This window comes from Stigmatopora nigra, chromosome 19 (genome assembly GCF_051989575.1).
Source record: "Stigmatopora nigra isolate UIUO_SnigA chromosome 19, RoL_Snig_1.1, whole genome shotgun sequence".
In the NCBI taxonomy this organism is placed as follows: Eukaryota; Metazoa; Chordata; class Actinopteri; order Syngnathiformes; family Syngnathidae; genus Stigmatopora; species Stigmatopora nigra.
The window spans coordinates 1,829,330-1,857,177 of NC_135526.1; the positions used below are offsets into that span (position 1 = coordinate 1,829,330).

The 27,848-nt window shown below is 43.3% G+C and overlaps 2 protein-coding genes and 1 long non-coding RNA gene across 4 annotated transcripts; 1 reads left to right on the plus strand and 2 right to left on the minus strand.

The window, feature by feature from the left end:
• Positions 1 to 798: 798 nt before the first annotated feature.
• Positions 799 to 1,420, minus strand: LOC144212242 (uncharacterized). The gene is made up of 3 exons (XR_013329734.1): positions 1,296 to 1,420; positions 1,111 to 1,234; positions 799 to 884 (listed from the first exon to the last, which is right to left on the minus strand). It is a non-coding gene; the product is annotated as an uncharacterized LOC144212242 (long non-coding RNA).
• A 2,929-nt stretch (positions 1,421 to 4,349) lies between these two features.
• On the minus strand, positions 4,350 to 9,031 carry LOC144212236 (uncharacterized). Of its 2 annotated transcripts, none has more exons than XM_077739937.1 (2): positions 8,769 to 9,031; positions 4,350 to 7,108 (listed from the first exon to the last, which is right to left on the minus strand). In XM_077739937.1, the coding sequence occupies exon 2, from the start codon at positions 7,077 to 7,079 to the stop codon at positions 5,373 to 5,375; it is 1,707 nt and encodes a 568-aa protein (XP_077596063.1). In that variant the 5' UTR covers positions 7,080 to 7,108; positions 8,769 to 9,031; the 3' UTR covers positions 4,350 to 5,372. The 2 variants fall into 2 exon arrangements, with proteins under 2 accessions (XP_077596063.1, XP_077596064.1); XM_077739938.1 differs by lacking the exon at positions 8,769 to 9,031 and adding an exon at positions 7,876 to 8,021.
• Positions 9,032 to 23,444: 14,413 nt separating this feature from the next.
• On the plus strand, positions 23,445 to 27,415 carry LOC144212355 (multidrug and toxin extrusion protein 1-like). Its single transcript, XM_077740151.1, has 16 exons — positions 23,445 to 23,534; positions 23,668 to 23,769; positions 23,831 to 23,899; positions 23,976 to 24,124; positions 24,563 to 24,605; positions 24,682 to 24,726; positions 24,810 to 24,907; positions 25,426 to 25,523; positions 25,586 to 25,767; positions 25,848 to 25,956; positions 26,034 to 26,109; positions 26,245 to 26,314; positions 26,386 to 26,518; positions 26,594 to 26,688; positions 26,758 to 26,821; positions 27,193 to 27,415. The coding sequence occupies exons 1-16, from the start codon at positions 23,472 to 23,474 to the stop codon at positions 27,366 to 27,368; spliced, it is 1,572 nt and encodes a 523-aa protein (XP_077596277.1). The 5' UTR covers positions 23,445 to 23,471; the 3' UTR covers positions 27,369 to 27,415.
• Positions 27,416 to 27,848: the final 433 nt, after the last annotated feature.

The following is a 27,848-nucleotide window of genomic DNA, read 5'->3' on the forward strand; positions in this document are numbered from 1 at the left end:
ACCAAATAATCTGTATTCTGATATGTATTTAGGTCCTCACTTTTTTAGTTTTTAACCTCTACTTCAGCATTTATTTCATGTTGGCACATCCATTATGTCAATTTCTGGATCCGGGCATATGTCCAGATTATATTTTGATGTAATCAAGTGACTGGAAGAGTGTGCCAACCTCATGCCAGGTGAGGGTATCCAAGGGGAGAGCCAGGTGACAATGTGGGCACACTTTCTGGGTCTGCTGATCCTGGTCCTCATCCTCTCCTCCATCGGGTGTACCCTTTTGGCCCCAGATGGGCCCTTCACTGCCCCATAAGGGACGACATGGCGCGTGGGAGGAACATGCCACCCCAAAGTGGGGGCGAGGATCTGTCTGGTAGTTCATTTTCTGGCCGCCAGAGAACAGCAGAGACGAAGAAGCTGGATCTTTCTGCATCTCCAGAAGAGAATTTCATCAATATATAGCAGACATAAAATGATTTTGAATGTATTCTAATATTTCTTATTATTATTATTGCAGAAATGTGACAACCTGAGAAGTACTGGGATGACATTCCAGGTCAAGAGACCTAAGACAGTACCAGCATGGCTCTGATGGGTTATCTGCAACAATGTCACCATGGAAACCGGAACAAAAGAGGACGTTTGTGGAAGTAAGTGCTGCTCAACTTAAATGAAACTTTGACATGTTTTTTTCTGAATTGACGGAATGTCCCCCAGTTTTATTATTGTTGTAGACATGCAATTCTTTTGAGCTGGAAAGGCCGATGAGTTAAAGAGTGTGGGTGTTTTAATGGGTGGGTTTTACCGAGTATGAGCTCTGGATTTGTCGGTGGTGGGGCATCCCGCGGCTCCACAGTGTTGTCTTTTGAGGTCTCTTGGTCATTTACCTGCTTCAACACAATGGGAGAAACACATGTATGCATTTTTTGTGGAAGTTGATCATAAGAAATATGAAAATAAGGATTCAAATCTAGTTTTATCTCTAGTTTACATTCAATTTCAAATGTATTTAAAGTCTAGTGTCGTCAATGGCGGTCAATGAATATAGTAACATAGAACAAGATGCATGTCAATTTTCCAGTCAAAAAAAAAACCCCACAGAGCAAAACTGACCTCCACTTCTCCACAATTTGCCCCGCATTCAATCTCTCCTCCTCCATCTTCTTCTGGGGACTTTTTAAAGTCACCCACCTCCTCCTCACCGGTCCTCTCATCAGCCTGGACGTAGTTTGTCCCACTAAAGTAGGAGACACGCTTATAAAGCCAGCAAAAAGTCTCAGGAGAAGGTGGCCTCCTACCTTACTTCCTCGTCGAATCCCTGCATGCCTTCCTTGTTGGTTTCTGGCCCCTTTTTGTCCCTGGACTTGACTATGAAACGGAAACTACAGGTGTTGAATTTTTGATGAGTTCCAATGGCTCACAAGCAGCTTGCTGTAAAGACTCTGCGAGGGGCCGAGGCTCGGGTGACCTCTGGCTTTAGGTGTAAACAATGTGGGCGTTTCCCTTCTACAGTTTCAAAACATGATGGAAAATGACAAGGTGTTTACAAGTTTTTGTATTTGTCCAATGGCGTTTTCTTACCTGCAATGAATGGCATTGTCCTTTAATGTCAATAGTAGTCTCCCAGAGGGCGCCACTTGCACACTTCCAAAGCACATATAGTACAATTTCACACTTTAATTCAATTCATGCAATTTTGACGTCGAATCCAATTGGAGTGGCGGTGCTCGGACGTTTGGTCGCCGGTCTTTTGGTCGCCGGAGAGTTTACTGTTGAAACCCGCTCTCAAAATCATATTCATGAGAGGGAGTTTAATATCTAAGTACTGTTTAATATCCAAGTACTGTTTAATATCTAAGTACATAGACCGGCGACCAAACGTCCGGTCACGGCAGGGAACGTTTGTTTATTCCCTGCCAACCCTTCCGCCTCAAATGGATTGAACTTCTATCATGTCACAGACAGCCAATAAGCTAATACATATGAAAGGATTTGACTGTTGTAGGCCTCAGCATCATTTAAGCATGTCTCAGGTAAAATACAAAAAAAAATCCCTATCGTAGTGACACCCATTAACCCCAAATCCCACCCCCACAAAGCCCTTCATCTCTCACACACACATGGCTTTTTCTGTCCCTCCACTTTGATGTGACGAGGCAGCCATTTGCAAAGCACAATCAACTAAATTACACAGCTTGCTGCTTTCAGGGTCAATGTGTACAACTGTCATATGTGTGTGTGTGTGTGTGTTTGTCCTCTAAGTGCACGCGGCAGGTAGGTAGTAATTTGAGTGATCTCCCCCCAAAACCACCCCCATCCTGTTTGTGTGTGTGTGTGGTGTGTTTGGTGGGAGGAGGACGACGGCGAGAACATAAGTGCTGATGACTCACCACCAGTCTATTGTGCCAGCAGTGCAGCAGTGAGAGTGCTTTTCACCCGGTTCCCCCCCCCCCCATTTTTTATTGTAACAAGAAATTGGGAGGCAGGATAAAAAGGATAGGCAGGGTAAAAAAAATGAAGGAGGGGTAAAATAGAGTAGTGGTGGGATAATAGGCAGTACATGACAGTGGACCATGAGTGGAAAAACAGGCAAATGAGGGACAAAAGGCAAAATGGATGGCTTCTTCGCCGATTGATGTTCACTAAAAGGCGTCTTGATTAGGCATAATATGTCCAAAGAGTACCCCCCAAAAAAGTGCTATTATGGGATGCTTTTTAGAAGTTGGCAACCTTGCAAAACCTTGTAAAAGATGAAAGATTCAATCTCTGTGGTGTATTATACATGATCAAATGAACTACGACCACCCGATAAGGAGACTTGATACAGTATTGTAAATGAAATATCGTAAAGTAACTGTCTTGCTGGAGATCGAAATGTAATAAGCTGCTTTTTGGTCGCAATATCTGCAAATCTTGGATCATGTGTGCTAAGAACGCACAATGTTAAATTTAGAGAGTTCTTTATAATTGAATTACAGCCCACGTCTGTGCGATGACCTTTTAAGATAGACACAGATGCTGAATTGACACCAGACCAGGGGTGGGCAAACTTTTCAGCCCGGGGGCCACATTGACTTTAAAAATTTAAAAGATGGGTCGGGTCAGCAGAAGATAGGATACATATAAAAAAGTGCATCCGTTAACAGTACATATGAAACATAAACAGAATAAAAAGACTAAAGTATTAACATACTCATCACTCATTATTAAAGTAAAAAGTATAAAGTACAAAGTAAAAAGGAATGTATAAAGAAATATTAAAATGCGGTAGTTTGCCCATATCTGCACTAGACAATATCCATGCTGGTTGCCCATAACAACCAATTCTGACTTGAACCACGACCAATATCATTGAAAACCGACTTTTTGCTTCAAATAGATTGACATCCCAACATTTTGGGGGACGGATAAACATAATACCTCCGCTCATTCACACCAAAATGAATTGGACATCTAATTTTGTTCTTTTAATCCCCCTAAAACTAAAAAATCGTGAATGGAACTTATGGCGAACAAAATTGCAAATATTATCTTTCTTTTTTGTCATTTTTTTCAAGCCACACCGTAGCTGGGTGGCAATAAATGGGTGCAATGTCCTCTAAAATAACGCATGTGCGTACGTACGGGTGCACGCGGTCCTGCAGATGTATGACTCATGCGCCAATCACGTGACTCGTCAATCACCGCCTCCTTGCTGGCTTCTTTCCGTCAGCCTTTTGTTCCTTTCCTCGCCGCTTTTCTGCTCTTTATGTCCACGTCAAGCGTTAAATACCCCCTTTTGTACTAAAATGTAGCAGGAAAAGCATGAAGAAAAATCAGCTTTAATAAAATAATAGCTTTTATTTATGATTTTTTGGAGGATAATATAGCAAAACTATAGTGGTCATCATGGTCATCATCATCATCATGCTGTTATGTACACATTGCACAGGCATGTTTTTATTTCACATTGTACATTGTTACAATGTTTAAAAGGTGACATCAACGACAAACACGGGTCCAAATGGACGGCGTTGCCATGCCATCCTTTTTTTTTTTTTTTTTTGTTGATGCGTTTTTTATGTTTTTTTTTTTTTTGGACGTTCACAGTTTTAATGAGAGAAGACAGCCATCTTGAATTCTCCACACGGTTTTATTCTTTTCCGCTTTTTTTTTTGTTCTTTTTTTTGAAGATGCAAGTAGAAAGACGTGCATGTTGGCATTTTTTTTTGTTGGTTTGTTGGTTTTCTTTTTCTGAAATAGCGCAATCCCCGACACATAACCAAACCCGACCGCTAGTTGAGTTTCTTAAGGAAATGAATAAAAAAATAACAAAAAAAAAGGATTGCCCCCTGACGACCCGGCCCACGGCAGAATTCAAGTATTTTTATTTCATTTTTTTATGACATAAAAAGTAAAATAATGGACAGGCCCTTGCGTTACTTTTCAAATGGCAAACCTTCAAAATTGCTCTTTTCAAAAGACTTAAAAACACAGTAATTTTAGGCCAACTTTCCTCATTAACTGCCATTTAAAATTATCGTTTTTCAGTACTATGGACAGCGACAGTTTTTGAAATATATATATATTTGTTTGGCCATTTTTTTATAACCTTGACCAAATACTGTGGCTATTTTCTCTATATCTGATAATGGAAAAGTTATATTTGTGTGTATTATTGTAAATTAAATTTCGATAGTCTTTTGCAACCATAGTAGGATTTTTCAAACTTTTCTCGGGGTACTGCATTTGGGATTGTAACATAATTGATTAGCCAGGGGAATAATAAATACAGGGCCCTGAAATTGTTAGATGCAAAAATTAAAAACCTGAAAAACTGATGATGAAACCTCGGCCCACCACATCTGGAAGTGTTTTGTGCTTTGGGGGGGTCCGCAGGGCTTCGTGATGAAACTGGTGTGCATAAGGCAAGAATTCTGGGGGAAAAAAATGGCAAATTGGCGGCACCTTGTTGTTTTTTTTTGTTTTTTTGTAAAGGCTCACATCCAATCCAATCCAACCAACCAAACACTATTTTTTTTGCATGTATTTGTGTGTGTTTGTGTGATGTAACGTACAAAGACATGTTGTAAACATGGTTCCCGTGATGCTGCGTCATAGAAAACCCGAACGGAGACGGATGTACGCCGCCCTATGTTCCAAAGTTAAACATGGCGGTGTGCAGGGTAAGCCACTCCCCCCGTTCCTAAACCCCGCCTTCTTTTCAATCCGCTCCGGTGACGGAACCCTATCAACGACAACAAGAAACTAAAAAAAGAAAAAAAATAGTGGATTTAAACCCAGCGGAATCTCATTTGTGCCTCGTTTTCATCCAACGTGCCCCCCAACCGCCCGACCGTGGGTCCCAAAGCCCAAAGCTAAAGAAGTCTGTCCTTTCAGTACATTCTGCGCTTCATGTAGATCCTCTCGATAAAGTTCTCCAGCTCTTCCTCACTGTCCACTTGAGGCACCAGGCCGTCTTCCTCGTAGTCTTCGGTCCGCGGCGCGGCCGGCGGGTAGTAGAATGGGGGCCGTCTCCCTCGCCGGGGCGGGGCCAGGGGCTTGGGCGGCGGTGGAAGCTGATAGGTCCGTGGGTGGGGCAGGATGTAGTTGGAAATGTAAGGGGTTTCTTGGAGGCGGGCTGCCGGCCTCTGCTTCCAGCCTTGACCTTGGCCCCGGTTCTTGCCCTGACCCCTATGCCCACGCCAGGGGGGCTGGGGTTCCAGATCTTGGGGGGGCGCAAAGGGTTGTTCGGGAACGGGGGGACGCTTGCCGTAGTAGCGCTGCTTGGGGTAGGGGAAGTAGACCGGGTAGTAGGCCCGGTATGGCTTCTGGTAGTATGGATAGGAAGGGAAGGCCAGGAATTGTTTCTGGGGTTTGTACCAGTAGTCGAGGGGGGTCTTGGCCTGGTGGTACCAAAAGTCCTGTTTACGTGAGCGACCCTTGTCTTTCTGCCACTTCTTCATGGACTTGTACAGAGCTTTCTTGGGGTTTGTGGAGGCCGTGTAGTGGTACAGGGGTTGGCGTGCCAGTGGGGGAGGAACCAGAGGCCGGAAGCGGGGCATGGGAACTTGTTGCTGCTGCTGCTGCTTGACTTCTTTCCGCTTTTTCTTCTTCTCCTCCACGTCGCTAATGATCTCCACCACGTCGTCGGCGGGCAAGTGCAACTTGCTGCTGATCTCAATGAGTCGGTCGATCATCTGCTGGTCCAAGTCCGCTTGGGTCCTCTCGGGGAGGAGGAGGAGCTCCTCGGAGCGCTTGTCCTCGGCGGCGTTACCGCTCTTCTGCCGCGCCTTGACCAGGGCCTGCTGCTTACGGCCCATGTAACGTAGGAGCATGTCAGAGGCCACGTCGGCCAATCGCTGCTCCTCCTCGCGCGCCCGCTCCGCCTCCTCCTGTTGCCTGAGCACTTCTTGCTTCTCGGCCCGGGCCCTGGCCTCCTCCTCCACGTGAGTCAGGCGCTGGTCCTCCTCTTCCACCTCCTCTAACTCCTCGCCCTCGTCCTCAAAGTCGTCCATGAAGTTGTCGCCCTTGACGGGGGCGTCCGAGTCGCCCCGCCAGCGGAGTTTCTTCCCGGCTCGTGCCAACTGCGTGTTGTACGCCTTGTAGCCCTTCAACGGAGGCAGAATCTCATTATCTTGAAGGCCCAAGTCAATGTTCTGGAAGTAGCCGCGGACTTTGCGCCGCAGGGCCTCGTCTTCCTCGCCGGGGACGGCCGCCAGCGAGCCCTCGCCCGCCGTCGGTTCTCCCCCGAGGTCCTCCTCAAAGTCTCGGAGGAGCTCTCCGGTTTCGTTGAGCTCCGCCTCCGTCTCCCGGTCGGCGTCCCACTCCGCCGGCCCGTCCAGGGCTCGCAGGAGGAGCGCTAGAACCCGCGCCGGCTCGGGAGACGACTCCTCCGCCGCCGGCTCGTCGCTCCACGCGTCTTGGCCGGCGCCCAGAGGCGGGGAGACGAGCGCCAAGTCCTCTGTCGCTCCGCTGTCCCCAGTTTCGCTCTGCGCGGGGGCGGGGGCGGCGTCGGCGGCCGGCGTCAGGGTGACGGCGAGCAAGACCAATAGGACGAGGCGGGCTGGAGGATGAGGGGTGTGATGACTGGTCATGACCATGCAGGGCAGGCAGGAGGGAGCTGAAGCACCTGGAGGGGGAGAAAGGGGAGAAGGGGAGAGATGGGGGATGCAGGACAGTCAGAATTTGGACATAAATATGATTTTTTTCCCCAAAACTCATTTGCCAATTTTTGTGACGGCCATAGATGCAAATCTAGAATTGTGACGTCAAAATGGTTTTTGCACGTCTATATCTGAGCATTTATATTTAAAAAAAAAACAGTCAAATCCCATTCTTATGTATCATTTTGCATGAATATTTATTCACATAAAATGTAACTGAATTAGAATGAATGAAAACAGAAATGGCATTTTAAATATCATTTTACAATTAGTTTTAACACACAAAAGCAGTTCATTAAAAATTCCTTAACAATGCCAGACGCCAAATCCAAATGAGCTTTGACTCGTACGATTGGACGTCTATCACCGTCGAAAACGTTTACTGACAACACAAATGCGAAAAAAACACACCACAAAAGAAGAACCTCATTTCACCGTCTTTAAAACGAAAACGACCATCATTTTTTGTCCATCTCCACAAGCACATCACATGACACATTTCCCCATGCAAACATCAAACCAAAGCAATAGAAATCAATGACTTTCCGAGTGATTCCGCTCATTTTGACGCAACGATTTGGCGCAGCGTAGACGCCCCCCACCCCTCTCACCCCCTCTCCACCAATGCGCCCACATTCCAGCAGCATTTCTTTACGCCACGCCTGTATTAATCGAGTAAAATCAAACATTATCGCCCTTTTTTTAACCAAAACAAATAAAATACGAGTCTCACCTCCTCTTCCTCCTCCTCTTCCTCACATGAGCCAACACATGTGTTGATTTGCACGTACCAGGCATCTTTTTGGACGCGCAAAATTGTCACGAGAGCGAAAAAAATCACTTATATTTCATTTTAAATGAAATTAAAGCCCCGGAGTCATGCGTAAAAAGGCTGCAGGGCACGCTTGAGTTCCTCGAACCCCCCCACACGCGCACCCACTCTTCTCTCCATCCTCCCAAGCAAATAGAAAATTATCTAGATGGTCCATTTGACCCCCCCTTTCGCCCACCGCACCCCTCTTTGCAGGAAGAGTGTCGGTTCTGCCCCCCACAAAAAATGCTTTGTCCCTTTTTATTTATATTTTGTTCTACTATGGTGGAATGCTTGCACAAGATTCCCGTTTTTTTCCTCACAAATCTCCTCTTAAAGGCATATTTTGGGGATATTTCCTATTTGGAAATGCATCCAAATGTTTTTTGCAACGAAACACGTGTAAACCTTACACGCCCCCCAGCGTCCAGTTTTCTACGTCATCAAAACATGTTAATTGAATTAAAACCCTTAGATAGATGTCCACTATTAATATAATGTGTTTTATATAATTTAATGGGGTGATTATTGATGTTAGGGAAATTAAAAACGAAAAAAAAGTCAATTTATCATTTTGATTTTCATAAAAATATCAATTTGGCGCAACGTGGCACGTGCCAATGCAGGTTAAAAGGGGGTAATAATGCAAATTTCGTTTAGTTTTAATACCTATTTAATTTTGTTAAACATAAGAAAATGAAAAATGAATTTTCCCTGATTAAAAATCAACATGTACATAATGTTACACCTGAAAAATAAGCTTTAATGGTCCCATCAAAAGATGAATGAGTGAATGAATTGATTTAATCACCTACCTGGACTCCCACAATTGTGGGCTGGTGACTTGGGGGTGGTCGTACAATGGGGGGAAATAGTCAAAGTGAAGGCAAAAAAATCTCAAGACTTGAGAGAATTCAACACTCTTCTTCTTCTTGTTAAATTTCTTCTCAGCCCGAGATCGACATAAAAACAATCTTCTTTTCCAAATGTTGCACTTAAAAAAAACAAACAAACAATGTCACTTTCTGGCATGCAGCTAATATATAGTAGTGGATGTTTTCAGCACCACGGCCAGCGCAACTTTATTGTATATACCCTCCGTAGCACCACGTGACTCCATCAACGACCCCCCTTTTTTGCTCGATACGCCACCCCCAGTTGCAGGCTGTGCTGACGTCACGTCCATTGATGACAACGTTGGTGTGGCGATGCCACCGACGCCCCCACATCTGCCCCCCCCCCCCCAACCCCACACCCCTCACAGACGAATCCCCCCCACTCCACTCCCATTCCCTCCAGCATGAATGAAGGGAAATAGCATGAATGAAATTTTCCTCAATGAAGAGGAGAGTACGAGATGGATGGATGGCAGCCATTTTACAAGGCAGCTTCCTCTGCACGTTTTAAGCAAACGTGGAGGAGGAGGTGGCCTCGTTAACTAGCTATCAATTAGGAGGGCTTTTTAGTGCAATGCCATTGACGACGATACACGTTCAATCCATTTGAAGCATTCGTTCATTGCGTAAATAGAGGATCAGTGATATCTATTCCATTTTTTTGCAATATGTTGACCATTTAGTTGCAGGCACAATTCCCCAATGTCACTTAACCATTTCTAGGAAAAATGACTGTTTTGCAAAGCTAAAAAAACATAAAGACCTGGCATGGACATCACATTTTATTTAAAGTAAGCCACATTATTTACATTTGTTATTGGAATTATGCTGTTTTCACATGAGGACATTTGCTACTTTCTATTTGTTATTATTATTCACCATTATGGCATTTAAACAAATTAAAAAATCAAAAATATATATTTCTATGTTACTAAAATAAGAAATGAATTAAAACTAAATCAAAAAGATTCAAATATGGCCTCTAATAACACTCCAATGTTTATGTACGCATGAAAAAAAATGTATTGAGATAGATGTCCATTTTTTTGCATGAGCCATTTGGCTTTTAATGTTTAATTTTAACTTCCACTGACTGCACGCAATAACCATGTAATTCTGTCCGTTTGGGGCTAACAGCACAAATAAGGGGCAAAAAAAACACAGATACTTGCATTATGTTCAACATTTAACACTTTTATCACAAAAAACAGGACATCTACTGCCGCCACTGGCCACCAAAGAGTTAAATCAGTCCCCGCGAAATGGAGTTAAATGAGCGCTCCCTGGAGGGTTATTGCGACTGGCGACAAACTCCGTTTGATGAGATTGAAAGACGGGGAGGGGGGCGTCGTTACTAGGATGCCGAAACGCCGGGTGACGGCGCTGCTCGGGGGTGCCGCGGGGCAGACGTTGGCTGATATCACGGCCTTGGCATTATCAAGCGCCGCTCTGCATTAGCCGGCCCCTGCCTGATGATTAGCCCCCTCCCCTCGCCGTCCATCCCCTCGCCGTCCCTCGCCACGGCTCTGACTCACTCGACCGCTGCGCGACATCTCGCCACCTTTGTTAGAAGCAAAATGGAGCATTTGTGTCAAATTGAAATTCATGGCAAACTTAACTTATGTTTTTTTTTTTCGCGACTCTGTCCGTAAAGATGGGGAAGAAAAATGGCCGCCAAAGGTTCATCATCCCGTGGCCATCTCTCTCTCTCGCACGCTCGCCGTCTGTAGGCAGAGTTAATTAAACGGAACAAAAGGCCATTCATGCGGGCCTGGCGGGCTCTTGGCATCTGTTTAACGCTTTAGAAAGGAAAGGAATATTTGACGGGGGGGGGGGGGGGGGGGGGGATAAAATAATATCAATGATTAGTGCATAAAGTACGGTTTGAATTTCATTAGTAAATTCATTCATGAAAAAATAAACCAAGTGGGAAATACACATTGCATGGGCATTCTTTGCTTTCCCTCCATTGGGGCTTTCTATGATTAATTGAGGTGAGTTCCTGTTCATTTTGGAACGTTTGTGTTTATTTAGGTTCAATTTTGTTAACATTTTGTTTACATTTTGCTGATTTGGGGACATTCCTTAGTCAATTCCTGTTGTGTTTTTGACTGTGTTGTTTATTCAGAAAATACTGTGATAATTAAATAGAATACTAGAATTTTGTTATATGTGGAAAGGTCATTTTAGGTCACATAACATAGTTAGTTGCTCAGGTAGGCCACAATACTACGAATGTTTGTTTACGTTTGAAATAACCAAAAAAATGTCACTTGCCGTACCACAATTTGAAATTCTCATATCATCTCATCTTTCTGAACCACTTTATCCTCACTTGGGTCACATATGGGGTGCTGGAGCCTATCCCAGCTGACTCTGCCACCCTGAATTGGTGGCTAGCCAATCACAGCGCACTGGGAGATAAAGGTCAACCAATCATACCTAAGGTCAATTTAGATTGCCCTATCAACCTAAACCATGCTTGTCTTTGGAATGTGGGAGGAAACTGGTGTACCCGGAGAAAACCCACACAGAGAACAACCAAACTCCACACAGGTAGACCAACCTGGATTTGAACCCAAGTCCCCCCACCGTCAGGCCGACATGCCAACCACTGATCCACCGGGCCGCCCTGGATGTTGGATGTGGTGTTCAGTGAAGCGCTTCTGTGGAGATTGATGGCGGGTGCCCATGTCCTCACGCTCCTCGTGCGAGACGCCTCATCAAGCTCAAATTCGCCACCATCCGTCACTGCCGCGCCGATAACCCCCGTTCCCCGACCCCCCGCCCCCCCAGCACTCCTCGGCGCTTTGCCTCCACCGGCTCATTATTTAGGGACGGCGGGAGAGAAAAGGGGGGGCAGAATGGCTGACAACAAGTCGTTGGCGGGGACGGCCGATTGGCGGCGGGTGGCGATGGATGGGCAAGTGGGGGTCCGTTCACTGCTCACTCTTGGCTGCTTTTGACTGCTTTATGGATTCATATTTATCATGTTTGAAGCAGTATGGATTTTTCATTAAGAGACGCTTAGTATTTGGAGGGAAAAAATGGCTGCACTTTTGATGCGCCTTTAACTAAGTTCACGCCAGTTCAATGTCCAACCACTGCTGACCCTCCATGTTCAAATTCATTGGACACCCACCTTTAATTGACTTTAAGTGGTTTTCTGATGATTGGAAGCCACTTAATTGGATGCCTATCATTACTATTGGCCTTCAAATTATTTGCTTGTTTCTCATACAATTTTTGTGTACATTAGAGTGAAACTCTCTGATTTTGCTGTTTATTTTATTCCCATTATGGCAAAGTTCCATCTGTGATGATTGATTTTTCATCCTAGCCAGCGAGTTTAGACGACCGTGACTTTAGTTCTTTGGTTTTTATGGGACGTCCGTCGCCGTCAATGGCGCCCCGTGAGATAAAAGTTGGCGGGATGATGGAAGATGAGCGCGTGGGCGCACGTTTCTGGCACGCACCGCCACGTTCTTGCGGCTCTATTGTGTTGCGGGAACTTTACGATGCAATTACTGGTCCATTTCTAGCCTCGCTGGAGCGACGCGGCGTGGGCGGGCGGCCGCCTGGGAAAGCGTATGCTCCACGCCGCTCGCCGCCCGGCTACGGTTTTATCATTTGGAGTTGAGTTGGGTGGGGGCGCCCGATGGTTGCATTAGTGAACACTTAGAAGAAAAGAAAAAAAGACAAAAACTAAGGAAAGCAAAAGAGTAAGAAAGATGGAAAGAGATGCGCAAGTTCATCATGGTCCCATTTGAGTGCCCTCACCTATACGCCTCTGCTCCTTACTAATGGATTTGTAGCAAATTCATTGGCCGCCATTGACGGTGATGGCTGTCCAATGCATTTTTTTACAGCCCCTCAATCTTTATTTAAATGACATTTCAGTATTTCTTAATACATTCCTTTTGACTTGACTTTGTACTTTATACTTTTTACTTTAATAATGAGTGATGAGTATGTTAATACTTTTTCTCTGTTGATGTTTCATATGTACTGTTAACGGATGCACTTTTTTATATGTATCCTATCTTGTGCTGACCCGGCCAAAATCTGTCAATTTTTTTAAGTCAATGTGGCCCCCCGGGCCCAAAAGTTTGCCCAACCCTGATCTAATGACTTCTTTTTCTTTTTTACAGGCCTTTTCCATTGTGGTATCCACATTTCATCCTTTGGTGTCAACGTGGGTTTTCTCCAGGTACTCCTCTTTCCTCCAATATGCCTTCAACAAGCATACTAGGTGAGTAAAATACTCTAAATTGTCTTTACTATGAGTGTGAGTGTGATTGATGTTGCCCATAGTTGGGTGGGATTGTGACCCTTATGAGGATGAGCACAACAGAAAATAACATGGTCATTTGCTCTTAATCTATATTTTTAAAAGAAGTGAACTTCTTCTGTAACTGCGTTAGCTGTATGCGTTTATTTTGTCGCGGAAATGTTGCGCATTGAAGTTCTTTTTTTTTTCAATTTAATCCCAATTACAGTAGGTTTTTGAAAGAAAAGTCTGAGGGCAAATTCTTTTTCCACTTTTTTTTTCTTTTAAAGGCTTTAGCAATAAGCACCAATTGGTGACGCAGAGCTTGTTATTTTCTTTCTGAGGTCGACTAGAAGCTTTTAACAATTCGTGCGAATGGCGCCTCCCTAAAATAGAAGTGGCCAATTATATCAAACAGATAAATAACCATTTTAAAAGGTCGTGGTGACTTTTTTGGGGGGGAGGGGTTACTACAAAAAAGGTAAATTTGCAAAGTTGGGCCTGCAATCTATTAGTAATTGGTGAAAGTGTTTCGGATAATGAGTAAAATGGGTTTTATTTCAAATTAAGTTACTTTTTATGCGTAACAAGTAAAAAAAAGGGAAAATTGCCTTTGAAACATCCTTAAAATCTTCCAAAATGACACTTTTTGAAGGATTTTTATCAAATTTTCCGCTCATAATCGGTCACTTTATATGAAATTCAATTAAAAAACTCAATTAAAGTCCAAAATCTAGTCAATGACATGACTTAAAATATCATGAAATGCAAAGCCATGAAATCACGACCGCTATTTCTAATGTTTTTCGCTATTATCGCCTGGGAAGACAAAAAAACCCTCCAAAAAAACAGTTTGGAAATGTGAAGCGTTGCTACCTGAAGAGAAGCGGATTACGCACAACGTAGCTCGAAAAGCCCGAGGCGCCGGAGCCGAGCGAGCGGGTTGCCATGAAAAATGTTATCGCTTACCGCTGCCGCAGCGCAACTGGCAGGGAAGTCATTGGAAACACTCCAATGTGACTCATCGCCAAAAAAATCTTTCGCCACCATCACAAAAGCTTTTGTCGTCCATACGTTTCAATTTTCACACCATTGTTCCAAAAAAGGTATTTGCCGCAGTATAAGATGCAATATTTCTTTATTTCGCCCAATGATTGAGTGTCTTAATTCATCCAAATCATTGTTGATATGTTTGCTACTCAATTTGCGTCGCCTAGATGTTTTAGGCCTCATGTGTTTAAGTGGCGGTCTTAGGGCCAAATCTGGCCTGCCGCATCATTTTGCGTGGCCCGGGAAAGTAAATCATGAGTGCTGACTTTCTGTTTTAGGATCTAATTAAAATGAAGAGTATAGATGTATATTAGATGTCCAGATTTTCCCCCTTTTACATCAAAAATTGTAATTTTTCCTGTGTTTTTAGCTCAAAAATCTAAATATAAACACTTTGTCCCATTTCAAAGATAATCCAACAAATGCATTTTGTTGATCTCAAATCTAAGTTTCAACTAGGACTTTTTTGGCCAATACCGACCTAATACCCTTAAGTACCCCCTCCAAAAATACAAATTACTATCTTAAAAATGAATAGACACATTTGCCTAGTAGTTTAAATTACAGCAGCCATTTATATATACTTCTAAACTCCTGCAATTATCGGATTGGGCCCCTATTTCTGACAACATCTCCCTTATTTGAATCCATACATACGGTCTTTGGAGCTAACATATGCCTTTTCTATCGACCTTACTGACACAAAGTGTAAGTTCTTGCTGACCTTGTAAAAAACAACAACAGCAAGTCGAGCTTGTAGTATGCCTTCAGCTCCTTTCAAAGAGATAATCATGAATTTTCCCATTTCCTTTATCTGTCACTGGGCCAGCCGCCGCTATGTTTGTTTTGCGGGTGTAAGTAAGTGCACCTTCCAAATGCGCCTCTTGCGTCTCCGCTATCGTTTTCCCGCTTACCCTCCTTTCCTCTCCTCTCCTCTCCTCTCTCTTCTGGGTTATTGCGGGAGTCCGCTGGTTCTCATTTGCTTCCCTATCGCGCTTGCATTTTTTCCCATTTCCAGCAGCGGATGCTCTTATCGCAGCCGGCGGGAAACACGCCCCATTTCTAATAATTTGACCCTCACACGTATCGCTAAGAGCAAGAAATGTCTGCAGATTTGCGTCAGGGACCCCAATAGGTTGACCTTTTTTTTTTACAAAATGTACAGATTGTTGAGCAAACCTGTTTTTTTAGGAGTAAGTCGACGGTAGTAAAAAAATGAAGCCAAAATGTAATGACAAAAAAAAATGTTCACTGTTAAAGTGGTTTGGGCATCTATCACTGTCAATAGCACTTATATTAAATCATAATATGATGTCTATATCTGTGGAAGACTGCTGGAATTGAACAAAAATAGTCAGTTGGTTAAAAAGAAAGTTAAATGTACAGTTTTAAATGTGTATTTCTCCACTTATTTGTGGTAATAGCCCCCTCAGTGCAAACTGAATACATCACAATGACATTGTTTCATGTAAAATAACTATTTATAGTCTGTTTTTTAAAAAGCATTCCAAATTTCCATAGTCAGGCATTTGGCTTCGACGAAAGCCATTTTTTTGCTTCTTTTTTTTCCCAAAGTCGTCCCTTTTTTTTTGTCCATGCTGTGACCGTGATTGGATGCATCCCGTTTGTTTTTGCTCTCCCTTTTTTTTGGTCTCCTTGGCAACCATCAAGCCAATTCCTGGAGCGTCCTCGCACGCGGCGCTTCCGATTGTTCAGTCGTCGGGTCGAGACGATGCGCTCGCTGGCTGGCTATGGGCTGGGATTAGACACGCCGCTCGCTCCACGCCGCTTTTACGTGTACGTGCGCGTGCACGTGTGTTGCCTACAGGTGACTCATCGTACTGCAGATTGTGATGCTGCTTTTTGTCAGCGTTCCTTGCTCACATTTCTCCAGCTCCACTTCTTCTTTGGCGAGACTCGTTTTTGCGCATAAATTAGGCTTGACATGCACAAAATTTGCAATAACGCAAGACAATGTGGCCAATACGGTCATTTAAAGTAACATAATTATTAAAAACATGAATATGGAGGTAAAAAATGTGACTTGGGGGCGGCTTATACGAGAGAAATTGTAAAATTCAACGATTTTAAGGCACTTTTAAGGATACAGTTTATACTTGAGTAAGTGAGTATGCGAGAAAATATGTTAATGAAATGATGACATCATAAAAAGATGAAAACTACATTTAAAAAGATTAAAAACAAGAAAAATTGTGAGGAAAGACTGAACTAACATTAATTAACAATACATTTCAGCACCCCTTTTTCTTTAAAAAAAATCACATCAGGGAAAGAAAATGACATCTTACGTAAGCATGAGCTCACATGCAAAAAGACAAAAAAGATCCGGTACGTTTTTATTTTTACACGTCGATAAACCAAATAATCCCGCGGATGAATAATCCTGTTATTTGACGCTTTCACCGTCACCAAAAAAAAAAAAAAAAAACAGAGCCCAAATAGATCAAGCTAATCTCACGCTTGCACACATGCGCAAGCATTTAGATGGTAATTACCCCCGGGCCTCTCTCGGGGGTCCCTTGGAGCCCGCGGGGTGACGGAGCTCGCACAAGAGTCCCAGTTGCCCCATTGAGGAGATCATTAGGTTGCTTAGTGTTATCCACAACAAGCCCCCCGAGTGTGTGTGTGTGTGTATCTTCTCTGAGGGTCCGCCAGGATGCGTGTGTGTGTGTGTGTGTGTGTGTGTGTGTGTGTGTGTGTGTTTGGACATTAGCTTTATTGCCCCCGATCTGAGGGTCTTGTTCTGCCGCAGCTGGGATTTGAGCCCCCTCGGGACGGCGCCTGATGATTCATGATAGCGCACTTGAATGACATAGGAAATAGGCGTTAAATTGCCAGGCTATGAAAAACGAGAAGAAAAAAAACATACACACACACATACACACACATCTAACCATCTATCGATTTAAAAAGAGAAAAATAGAAATCAGGATAGAAAAGACTTAGTGTGTCATTGCTTTGCTGTGTTGAAACTACTATAAAAAATAGATTGTGAAATCAAATCATGACGCATTCATAAAATGCCAATATGACAACAAAATGGCATCAGTACCACACTGCACAATATGCTTTTATTTATATATATCTTAAGATCTATTTAAGATGAATGCTTGTTATTTCTGTGTTAAATATACCACAAAAAGAGTCAATTGTGAGCATCTAATTCCTTTTCCAGACTGCTTATCCTCACAAGGGTTGCGTGGGGTGCTGGAGCCTAACCCAATCTGTGGCCAGCCAATCACAGGGCACTAGAAGGCAAAGGATAACCAATCATAGGTCGTTTTTTTGTCAATTTAGAGTGTTAAACCTGCTATTAGGAATTTTGATGGTCACATTTTAGTTCAAAATAACAGATTTTTGTCCATTTTTCTTCCGAAAAAGACATTTTTTAGTTAATTTGAATGCAAAAACCACAAAGGAATCTTTCTTTTTCTCCTTTGTGTTGATATTTTAACTCTCACCCAAAATGAAATATCATGTAAGTATAAAATGTTATGTAAGTGACATCCAATTGTCCTTTTTTTGACACTGTTTTCCTTCTTTGAATGCTAAATAGGCACCATTAGCTCACCAATCAGCTTCTTGATTCTTTTAAACATTTTACCGCTGTCATTTGCTGGGAGGGGGGTAAAAAAAAAAAAAACACCAAGAAAAACAAAGCTCTCTCTCTCTCCTTCTTTTGCTCTCTTTCTTTCTCCTCGCTCTCTATCCAGTGACGTGAAAAGGGGGAGCGAGGAGGAGTGCTACTGATTGCTCCTTTTGTTTAAGAGTGAAGCTCACCACCTCTTCGGGGATAATTGGCGCACGAGGAGGCTAAACGTGGCAAACAAAAGCTTCGCAAAATCAAGAACGCCACTGCTTGGCTTAGAATATCAACCTTTTAAGCTTTGATTACTTCTTTTCATGAAGAAAAAAAAGACATCTTGCAGGAAATGTCTTCATTGACAAAGAGGAGAAAAACATAACAGTATATTTAAGGACAAAAATAGGTGGAAAAACTATAAAAACTATAAAAACATGTCCATTAATTGATAGTTTGACTTATAAATCATCTTTAAAAACTGGTCATTGACGTTTAAGAACCATAAATCCATTGAAAATTCCCAAAGACATCATGTTATTTACATTTAGATGGCCTCTATTTTCCCTTTTGTCGGCGTAATCCAGCACAAAACTGTAAAGCAATCAAGTCGTCCGCCGCGGTGGCCGTAAACACGCAACCAACGCATCCTGCGCAAACACCGATGACCTTTTCGCCCATGCGGACGCACGTCACGCTGGGTGAGAACATTGTGACTATTGCAGTTAGCTCGTCCTCCATCTGCTGTGAAAGGCAGATTTTTCATTGCCAGGGACGACCATAGACGTCCAAAGCTGAATGACTCTTTTTTTGGTTCTCTGACTAACATAAACAGTTTCAATGACGTACTCTATACATGCAAATTGAATTTATTAGGGTATTTGTTTTTATTTTTTTAATATTTTATTTATTTTCCAGGAACTGAACCTTCAACTTCAGCCATATTGGATGTCAATTACTGTGAATGGAAGACAACAATGAGTTAGGTGAGTCACTTGTTGTTGTTGTTTTTTTCATGTTGACACCCAGATATTATTTTCCAGAGCATTTATTTGGGATTGTTGCATAAAATTAACACATATTTTGGCAAAAATTTATGACAATTTAGCATAGCTGCCACTTAAAAATTTATTTAACGCAATTTAGGACACTTGTGGACGTCTAACATTGTCAATGGGACTGAAAAATAAGCATTCACAGCCTGGTTTAAATGAATTGGATGGCAGGCAATTGCTGAAAAGTAAACACTATTCTAATATATAATTATTTTTAAAAAGATTTAATACATATATTTGCAATAAGGAAAATAAACAGTAAATATTCTCACATCTTAAAATATAGATTTTTAAAAACACTCCATTTATCTTAATTTAAAATACCATTTTCCTATTCAATTACCCCCAAAAATGTTACGCATACTATTTTATTTGTTAATCCATTCTAACCCCACACCCAAATGCTTATATTATGGCCTACATGGACCATAAAGTGATGACACCCGGGTTTTATAAATTTAAGATTTTTCCCTTGCCTTATAAAGTGTCATTTTAGAAAATGATAGTTCTTTTCCCAAGATTCAACGTCGCCAACCCTCCAACTTTACCCATCCGCAACCACTCCACCACTGCACCCGTATCTTTTACCAGCACATGTCCACATCCTCAAGTGCAGCAGTGGGCGTGACCCTCTGCAGGGCGGCAGTAAAATAGGGGGATGGGGGGGGGGGGCACATTTATGAGTCATCGGCTTGGAGTGCGCCCGTGCCTAGAAGTTACTTCTTCTCCTTTTTTCGCAATTTTTTTCCAATGATTTTATACACGGGCATTTTTTTCCCTCTCTCGCTACACGAGAGCAGATAAGATGGCGGCGGCGTGAGACGCAAACGTTCCTCGCCGTGGTTTTGCGGCGATTTGGAGAGGTAAAGAGGGTACAAAACAAAGCTACGTGGGAATGTGTGGATGGAGGGATGGATGGATGGATGGAGAGAGAGGGAGTGTGAGGATGAGGGGGGAGGGAGGCTGGGAGGGGCGGTGCTGATGCTGGCGGCCCGATGACTCATGGCGGTGCTGCGCTTTGTGCGTCACCGGCGCTGGCTGGAGGAGGAGATAGCGGCGAGAAGGTCTACGCATTTAATTACACACATACACGCTAAATCATATCGCCAATTACACTCTTTACATGCCAGTGATTTAAGCTTCCAGATGTTTTTACCGTATCGTCTCATTGGACGTCGATTCAGGGAAATTTGCCTGTACTGATGAATTTGTGGATTTTGGAGAAGAAAAAAAAATACTATCTCAGTCATTGTTTGTACTTTAACCCAGATTGGGGACACAACAAACTCCCATGTGGTACTTTAAACCTGTTTCATCTTTTGAAGACACTCAGATTCTCCAAATAGAAGAAACTGAACATAATAGGTTTCATTTTTAGTAACACTTATCCTCACGAGGGTCGCCAACCCAGTCAAAATAACATAACATAACATAACATATCATGGCATGACATGACATGACATAAATAATGATTATGGCCTTTTCCACAGTAATTTTTTGTAGTTTATATCAGCAAATAATACAATTAAAAAGAATCAAGGGCTACCGATATAACCAATTTGAAATCATTTTACTCTTCTACATTATTTAACTCACTTTCTCCCATTGACAATGCCAGACGTCCCATTCATTTAAACATGTAAGACTGTCTTTTGTTTGTTTATTCGTCCCTCCTAGTCGGATAAATTCTCAGTGACAGCCAATCAGTGTTTAAAAACCTCCGAAAAAATGGAAATGATTACACACCTGTCGAGGTTAATCATCTGCTTTTCCAAAACGTGTACATCATGTAAAATAGCATCTTGAAGTTGCCAAAAAACGTCACCCGCAGTTCTCACTTAGACTGGGAATAATCTTCAATTTTTTATTTTTTTTCAAAGACGGTAAGTCGCCAAGAAGTCAATTTGGTGCTTTACTTAAGTGGCAGTGGCCGATTAGTCGCGGCGTGCTCGCTTTACGTCCCTGGCGAGCCGCCTGATGAAACATTCCGTTTTGGCTGCAATCGCCGCTACGGCAATCATCGCAAGCGTGGCGCAAGTCTGGCAAGTTCTAAAGCCTTCATTAGTTGCCCGTTAACACCGGTTCTCCCTTCTATCTTGGTCAGATTTAAATAAAAGAGTGCTTTTAAATTGAAATGCTACCTTCAAAGCCAACTGTGAAACCTTTACGCCGCTACTTTTAAAACAAAAGCCGACTCTCTCACATGATCTGCGCTCCAGCACCCCCAACAAGAACAAAGTTGTCATCCATCGACATTTCAAGCATGAATTAAGAAAATCGGGACAATATTAAGAGATTTAAATTGTCAGAAACTCTTAGGCTAATACAGTATGATGAGAATATTAATAATAACCTTCTTGAATTGCCCTTACTTTCCATAATATTATGACTCATCTCATAACGATGCCACTTGAATCTCATAATGAAATTTTTCTCGCCATATTAAGACTTTTCTTCCAATATGTCAGACTATCCAGACTTTTTCTTTTCTTGTAATATTACGTGGAGATTTTCGTAATACTCAACCTTTTCTCGGAATAATACGGATTTAACCAACATAATGACTTTAATCTTTAAACCTGATGACTTAAGCTTCGCGGTATTACGACGTAGGACTTTAAATCATGTAATAATCCGACTATTTTCTTATGGCTTTTGTGGTATCTTCATAGAAAAGTCAAAAGTATTGCCGTTACAAAACAAAGTAGAGAGAGAGAACTTTAGTTTTAAAGTTGTTGACGCTATTTTTGAAAACGCTCATTTGGCAAAAAAACGATTTGTTTTGATGGTCTCTGAAGTGGTCTACCGCGGCAGGTTAAGTGCGACACCTGTAAAAAAGCCGGACAAAAGGCCCCTCCCACCCAAAGGCTAGGACGTGAAAGCGAGCTAAACGGGCCGTCCGCTCTCACCGCAAGGTCAAGCCGCCGCCGCCGCCGCCGCGGTCAATGAGCCTCTTCAGTCAACAAAGCGCCAAGCGTGGCGCCCCGCCGCCGGCCCCGACGCCGAGTTGCCTCGCCGCGGCCGGCCAGTCACGAAGCGACGACGGACGGGGTAGGGGAGTGGTCGGAGGGGGGCCCGTGACGCCAGCGGATGAGTCACGAACTGACAAATGGGAGCCGACGGCGTATTATCTGGAGAAGAAGCCAAATTAGGACACTCACGATGCGCCCTAATCAGACCTCCAATTGTGTGCCTCTTTAAAAAACCCAATAAAAATTCTTCCAACCAGTATATGGCGAGTAAAAATACACTTCAAATGGATTGATCGGCTAATGGGAACGCTAGTTAACATGGGAGATAATGACACCACGCCATTGGCCTTTCCGTCTTTTCATTGTGGCTGAATTCCTATTGGCTAGAAAAGGCAAACATCACCACACGCAATCCTTGCGAGCAGCCACCCGGTTTCTCTTTATCCTCCCCACCCACCTGCACTTCTAAACGTGCAAATGGCAGAAAATTGTTGGTCCCCGATGAAGGTGGCTCAAGTGTTTGCAGGTGACAGCGAAACGACCCCCCCCCCCCCCCAAACCGACCCTTCATCCCCGCCCCCCAACCCCTATCCTCTCCTGTATCGCCATTATCAGGCAGAGCAGACCACCATTATTCCCGAAAGCCCCTCAAAGCTATTCAAGACGCCATCCGAACCCCCGCCGATGGCCGCCCCTTCCTTCCTCCATTTTGGCTCCCCGTTTAGTCTCCACCTCTTGTGACGCCGTCATCGCCATTATCTCCGCCGCCCGCGACAGCTAAAATGATCCCCCCCCTTTCCCCCCCACCCGCCATCACCATCATCATCATCATCATCATCATCGCCGGCCTCTTATCTCCCACCACCAAATCTGTTCTGACTCAAAACAATTATCTCTCATTTGCCCACTGCTGCCCACCCGCCAATCACAACCCCCCTCATCCCTTCCATGTACCCCCACAAAGCTCACTCACAAACTTCATCGCCACCTAGTGGGGAGGGACAACTTTACGCCACAACGTAGACGACACGCGTACCGGAAATGGAAAACGAGTGGGGTCGACGGATTTGGGGGCGGACCAGGGTGGGCTTTACCTCGTCACTGATGGTGAGTGACGCCCACGCGAGGTGTCCTCATCGTCATCACTTCCTGTCCTCTGTTGCCAGGTGACGGAGGATGGGGGGGGGGGGGCTCAGTCTTTTGGGTATTTAACTCTTTATAGGGCAAGTCACAATTTTGGTACTTCGAAAAAACTTTTTAAAAAGCGCCCATACGTACCCACCAAGTCTAAACTGCTATTATATTTTAACATAAATATTTTTTTCAATACATTTTTTGTAATCATAAAATTAAAACAAAACTACACTGGTTATGGCTAACAGTACTACATAGTTGATAAATACTGCATCGAATAATACTATTAATACTACTAATAAACGATCAAATAACAGTTCATTTTGTACAAAATCAACAACAAGAAATAACTTCATTCTTTTTCTCTAAAAAACATTGAAGAACTCCAATTAATTTCTCACATCAATGTATTGCACTTGCTTAGATTCCACGCACATTCTCTAGCAGTTAGTGATTTAGCATCCAGGTAATTGGTTATGGATTAGAAGGCAGCTGTTTTGTGACAACGTTCATTGTGAAGCCAAGCAGGGCCGCTGCGCCATGTCGCGCTTCACGCCGTACAAAAGGGAAACACTCGTTTTATTGAAGTTGGCCGCCCCGGTGGTAAGTTGGGGGCCATTGTGGCTCTTTCAAACCTTCCAGTCGACGCCTGTCCAATTTCAATGGATCGGATGCCTATCTCCGTCAATGGCAGCCATTGAGTGACTTTTAATGTTTTTTTTGCTTGACCTTTCAGTTCATTTCTCAACTGCTGAGTTTCCTGATCAGCTTCGTCAGCCTGGTGTTCTGCGGCCACTTGGGGAAGACTGAATTAGCCGGCGTGGCTCTAGCCATCGCGGTAAGACACGTTTTCACAGTCCAGGAGTTGTCGATATTACATCTTGGTTTTTCCACTTCAGATTATAAACGTCTCGGGTACTTCCATTGGTGGCGGCCTGGCGTCGGCGTGTGATACGCTCATATCGCAGGTATTACCGTTCTGGCTATTAATGGGTTTTGGTGGAAAAATGAGGAAATATTTGGACGTTTTGTGGTTGATTGCAGACGTATGGCAGTGGCAACCTGAAATTCGTGGGGGTCATTCTACAGAGGGGGATTCTACTCCTGTTGCTTTCTTGCTTGCCCTGCTGGGCCGTCTTGCTCAATACTCAGCACCTCCTGTTGGCCGTCGGCCAGAGCCGCCATGTGGCCGCGTGAGTATGCTGTATATTCCTTATACCACATGTGCCAAAGTAGCAGCTCAGGGGCCAGATCTGGCCCGCCGCATCATTTTGTGTGGCCCGGAAAAGTCAATCATGAGGGACTTTCTGTTTTAGGATGAAATTTTAAATGAAGAGTATAGATGTATATTAAATTTCCTGATTTTCCCTCTTTTAAATCATTAATTGTCATTTTTTAATCCATTTTTCTGTTTTTAGTTCAAAAATTATTTTGTAAAATCTAAAAATATATTAAAAAAGCTAAAATAAACATTGTTTTAGATCTATAAAAAACTGAATATTCAGGGCTTTTAATCCAGTTCGTTTAATTCATTTATAAAAAGAAAAATCTGGGCATTTGACGCTTTTGACAAATACACGTCTTCACTTCAAGAAAAATGCATTCATTTTGCCTTTTTTTTTTCCTTGAAGGCTCTCTCAGCTCTACGTCAACATCTTCATGCCCGCTTTACCCGTAAGTGCGCCCAAAAGAGACGCTTTTGTGGTTGGAAAATGAACGTTATTCATGTCAATGACGCACATCTTCACAGGCCGCCTTCATGTACCAGCTGCAGTCGAGGTATCTTCAGAATCAGGTGCCATTCGTCGCCTCATCGTCTTCGTCGTGTGTCTATGCCTGTCAATCACCGAGTCAACCAATCAACGCTGTCTCTGTCAGGGCATCATGTGGCCTCAGGTGATATCCGGGGCCGCCTGCAACGTTTTCAACGCAATCATCAACTACGTCTTCCTAACCGTGTTGGATCTCGGGGTGGCGTGAGTACATTCGCACGTGTGGGCGGCAATTGTTGGAGTCAATGAGTACCTGAATCACAAATGAGTACATGGACTCCTTTTTTTTTTTTTTTTGCTGAACAGCGTGGTGTCAAACTTCAATGACTCAGCATGAGATGCAAAAAAAAAAAAAGCAGCTAGCCAAAGCTCACTTTTGTTTTCTAAAGGATTAGTTTAATGAGTCGCCATGGAATTTGACCATTTCTTCCATATATACATACACACACACCATTTTACAGTATTATGGAGGACTATGATACTTTATGAGTATATTGTGAGTAGACCCACTAAAAAGTATGCCATTTGGAGGTCAAATTCGATAAATTGGGGACATTTTTTCTTAAATTTGGCCTTCAATACCAATGGACAATTTGTAATGTAAAAGGTCAACCCAGAATACACATTTGAAGCAGCAAAAAAACAAAAAATCTGTCATTTGAAGTCTAAAATTGAATACATAATGACCTATTGTTTTTCTTCTTGTCGTCCCTCCCAAAAAGTGGCTCGGCGGCCGCCAACGCCATCTCTCAGTACTGCTTGATGGTGGTTTTATTCGTGTACATGAACGCTAGAGGTCTTCACAAAGCCACATGGGGCGGTAAGACAAAACACAACTCATCCCATCTCATGACAATAACCAATCTAGGCGGGCTTTTCCAGGTTGGTCTTTGGACAGCCTTCGCGACTGGGGTCCCTTCATGAGTCTGGCGCTGCCCAGCATGCTGATGACGTGTCTGGAGTGGTGGCTCTACGAAATCGCCAATTTCCTGGCCGGATTACTGGGCGAGGTGGAACTGGGAGCCGAGTCCATCCTCTACAACCTGGCTGTCATGGTCTACATGGTAACGTTTACCAAGATATTTTTCTTCATCCAAACATCATTCCACCCTAAAAATCCCTATTTTTTTCACTTATTTGGCAGTTTCCAGTGGGATTCTCCGTCGGGGCCAGCGTTCGCGTGGGAAACGCTCTCGGCGCCGGAAATACCGAGCAGGCCAAGCTCTGTGGGAAGGTGTCCGTGGCCTGTGCGCGTATGTTAAGCTACATCTGAACGCCACGCTTATTCACAATGGTTCAACACGACTTATCTTGTCGTCGTCCAATCCAGTGGTGGTGGCGTGCTTCAGTGGGACCTTCCTGGCCTTGTCTCGTGACATCCTCGCTTACATTTTCACCACGGAAAAGTAAGTACTACCTAAATACTTTTAATTGTGCTCGCTAAAGGATGTGCCAGTCTTAGGCATACCCAACAAATTTGTATAAAAAACAAAATAGACTTCACCCATAATCCCTTTTCCCAACCTTCCTCTTTTCCACAGGGATATTGTGGAAAGGGTGGCACATGTTTTGAAGATGTACAGTGTCGGCCATATTGCCGATTCCGTTGCGGTAAGACCCTTTGGGACGTCACCCACCGGACAATTCGGCTTTTTAACCACCCACCACTTGTGCCTTGTCAGGCCGTGATGGGAGGAATCGTCCGTGGCGCCGGGAAGCAAACCATGGGCGCCATTTGCAGCTTGGTGGGCTATTACGTGGTGGGATTCCCCATTGGAGTCTCGCTCATGTTTCCCATCCATTTGGGCATCTTTGGTATGTTTTGGAGATTGTCAAGAAAAATATTGGGTTTGCCATCCCATAATATAGAATGTTGTCTTTCCCATGCAGGCATCTGGACTGGATTCTTGATTTGTACTGTCACGCAAGTGGGATTCTACACCATTTATTTGTGCAAGATGGACTGGAAGAAAGTTACAGTTGAGGTAAGTCCATCATTAAAATGACCTGGTGACATTTTGCGTTGGATTTTATGTTTTGAATTTTGGTTGCAGGCATTGACGCGAGCTGGAGTTCACGTTAGAGAACAAGACAAGATCTTTGTGATTGATGATAAAGGTAAAACAACCTCCTTCAATTTAACGGCACTGATTTGGGATCGTTGTTTATTAATTTTTTGGACTGTATTTTCACGACTATAAGGCGCACCACATTGTAAGGCGCCCTGTCTAGTTTGGAGAAAATTTAAGACTTTTAAGTGCGCCTTATAGTCTTGAAAATATGGTACAGCATCCCATTTTTTTGGATCATCTACGCCACACTTCTCAATTCTAATTGTTATTTTTGGGGATGAATCCTTACTGTAATTTACTCAAATGATAACATCATATTTTTTCGTTTCCTAGTATTTAGCATTGACAGTGATTATTTATTTAAACTAGAAGGACTAGTTGTGAATGCGAGCAAAATTAAAAGTATTTTCCTCTTAGCTCACGAACAACAGACAAACGCTCCCTCGACCAATCACACGAGTCCCGAGCCATCCGACGCTCTGTCGGTTGGCCAACTTGTACTACGACGCGGCCTGGCGCTACTCGTCACGCTCTCCATCCTGGCCGTAGGAGTTCTCACCAGCGAGCTGCTCTCCGCCCTAAAATCGGACTGATTTGGAACGTAGGAAAATTCCACGTTATTAAACGAATCTAAATGTGATCATTTTGTGGTCGTGATCAAAACGGCAAACTCCTTCCAAATCCACCCGGAGTCACGTTCGTTTTACGTGGCGTATCCAAATGGGCTTCGTAGATTGCCCGAGATTTCCTCTCCGAAGGCTGCAATCAGTGTCACGCTGCGCCACCGTTAAAAACGGCGAGCTTGTGTGTACATCTGCGTAGTCTTCAACACCATTTGCAACAACACTCCTACTTGGGAGTGTTGTAAACATGGGCCAAATTAGGCCTCTTCAAACCAAAATCAATGACTTTTCATATCTTTTAAGTTAGGGTTTCCTCAAAAAACTACTTTAATAGACCAGTATACCAAATTTATGTTGCTACTTATTGTTTGGGGTGCTTGATTTTAACCAAATCGTGTATTAGAATATAAATATTCTGGAATTAGGTGATCAGGAACATGCTTTAACCCA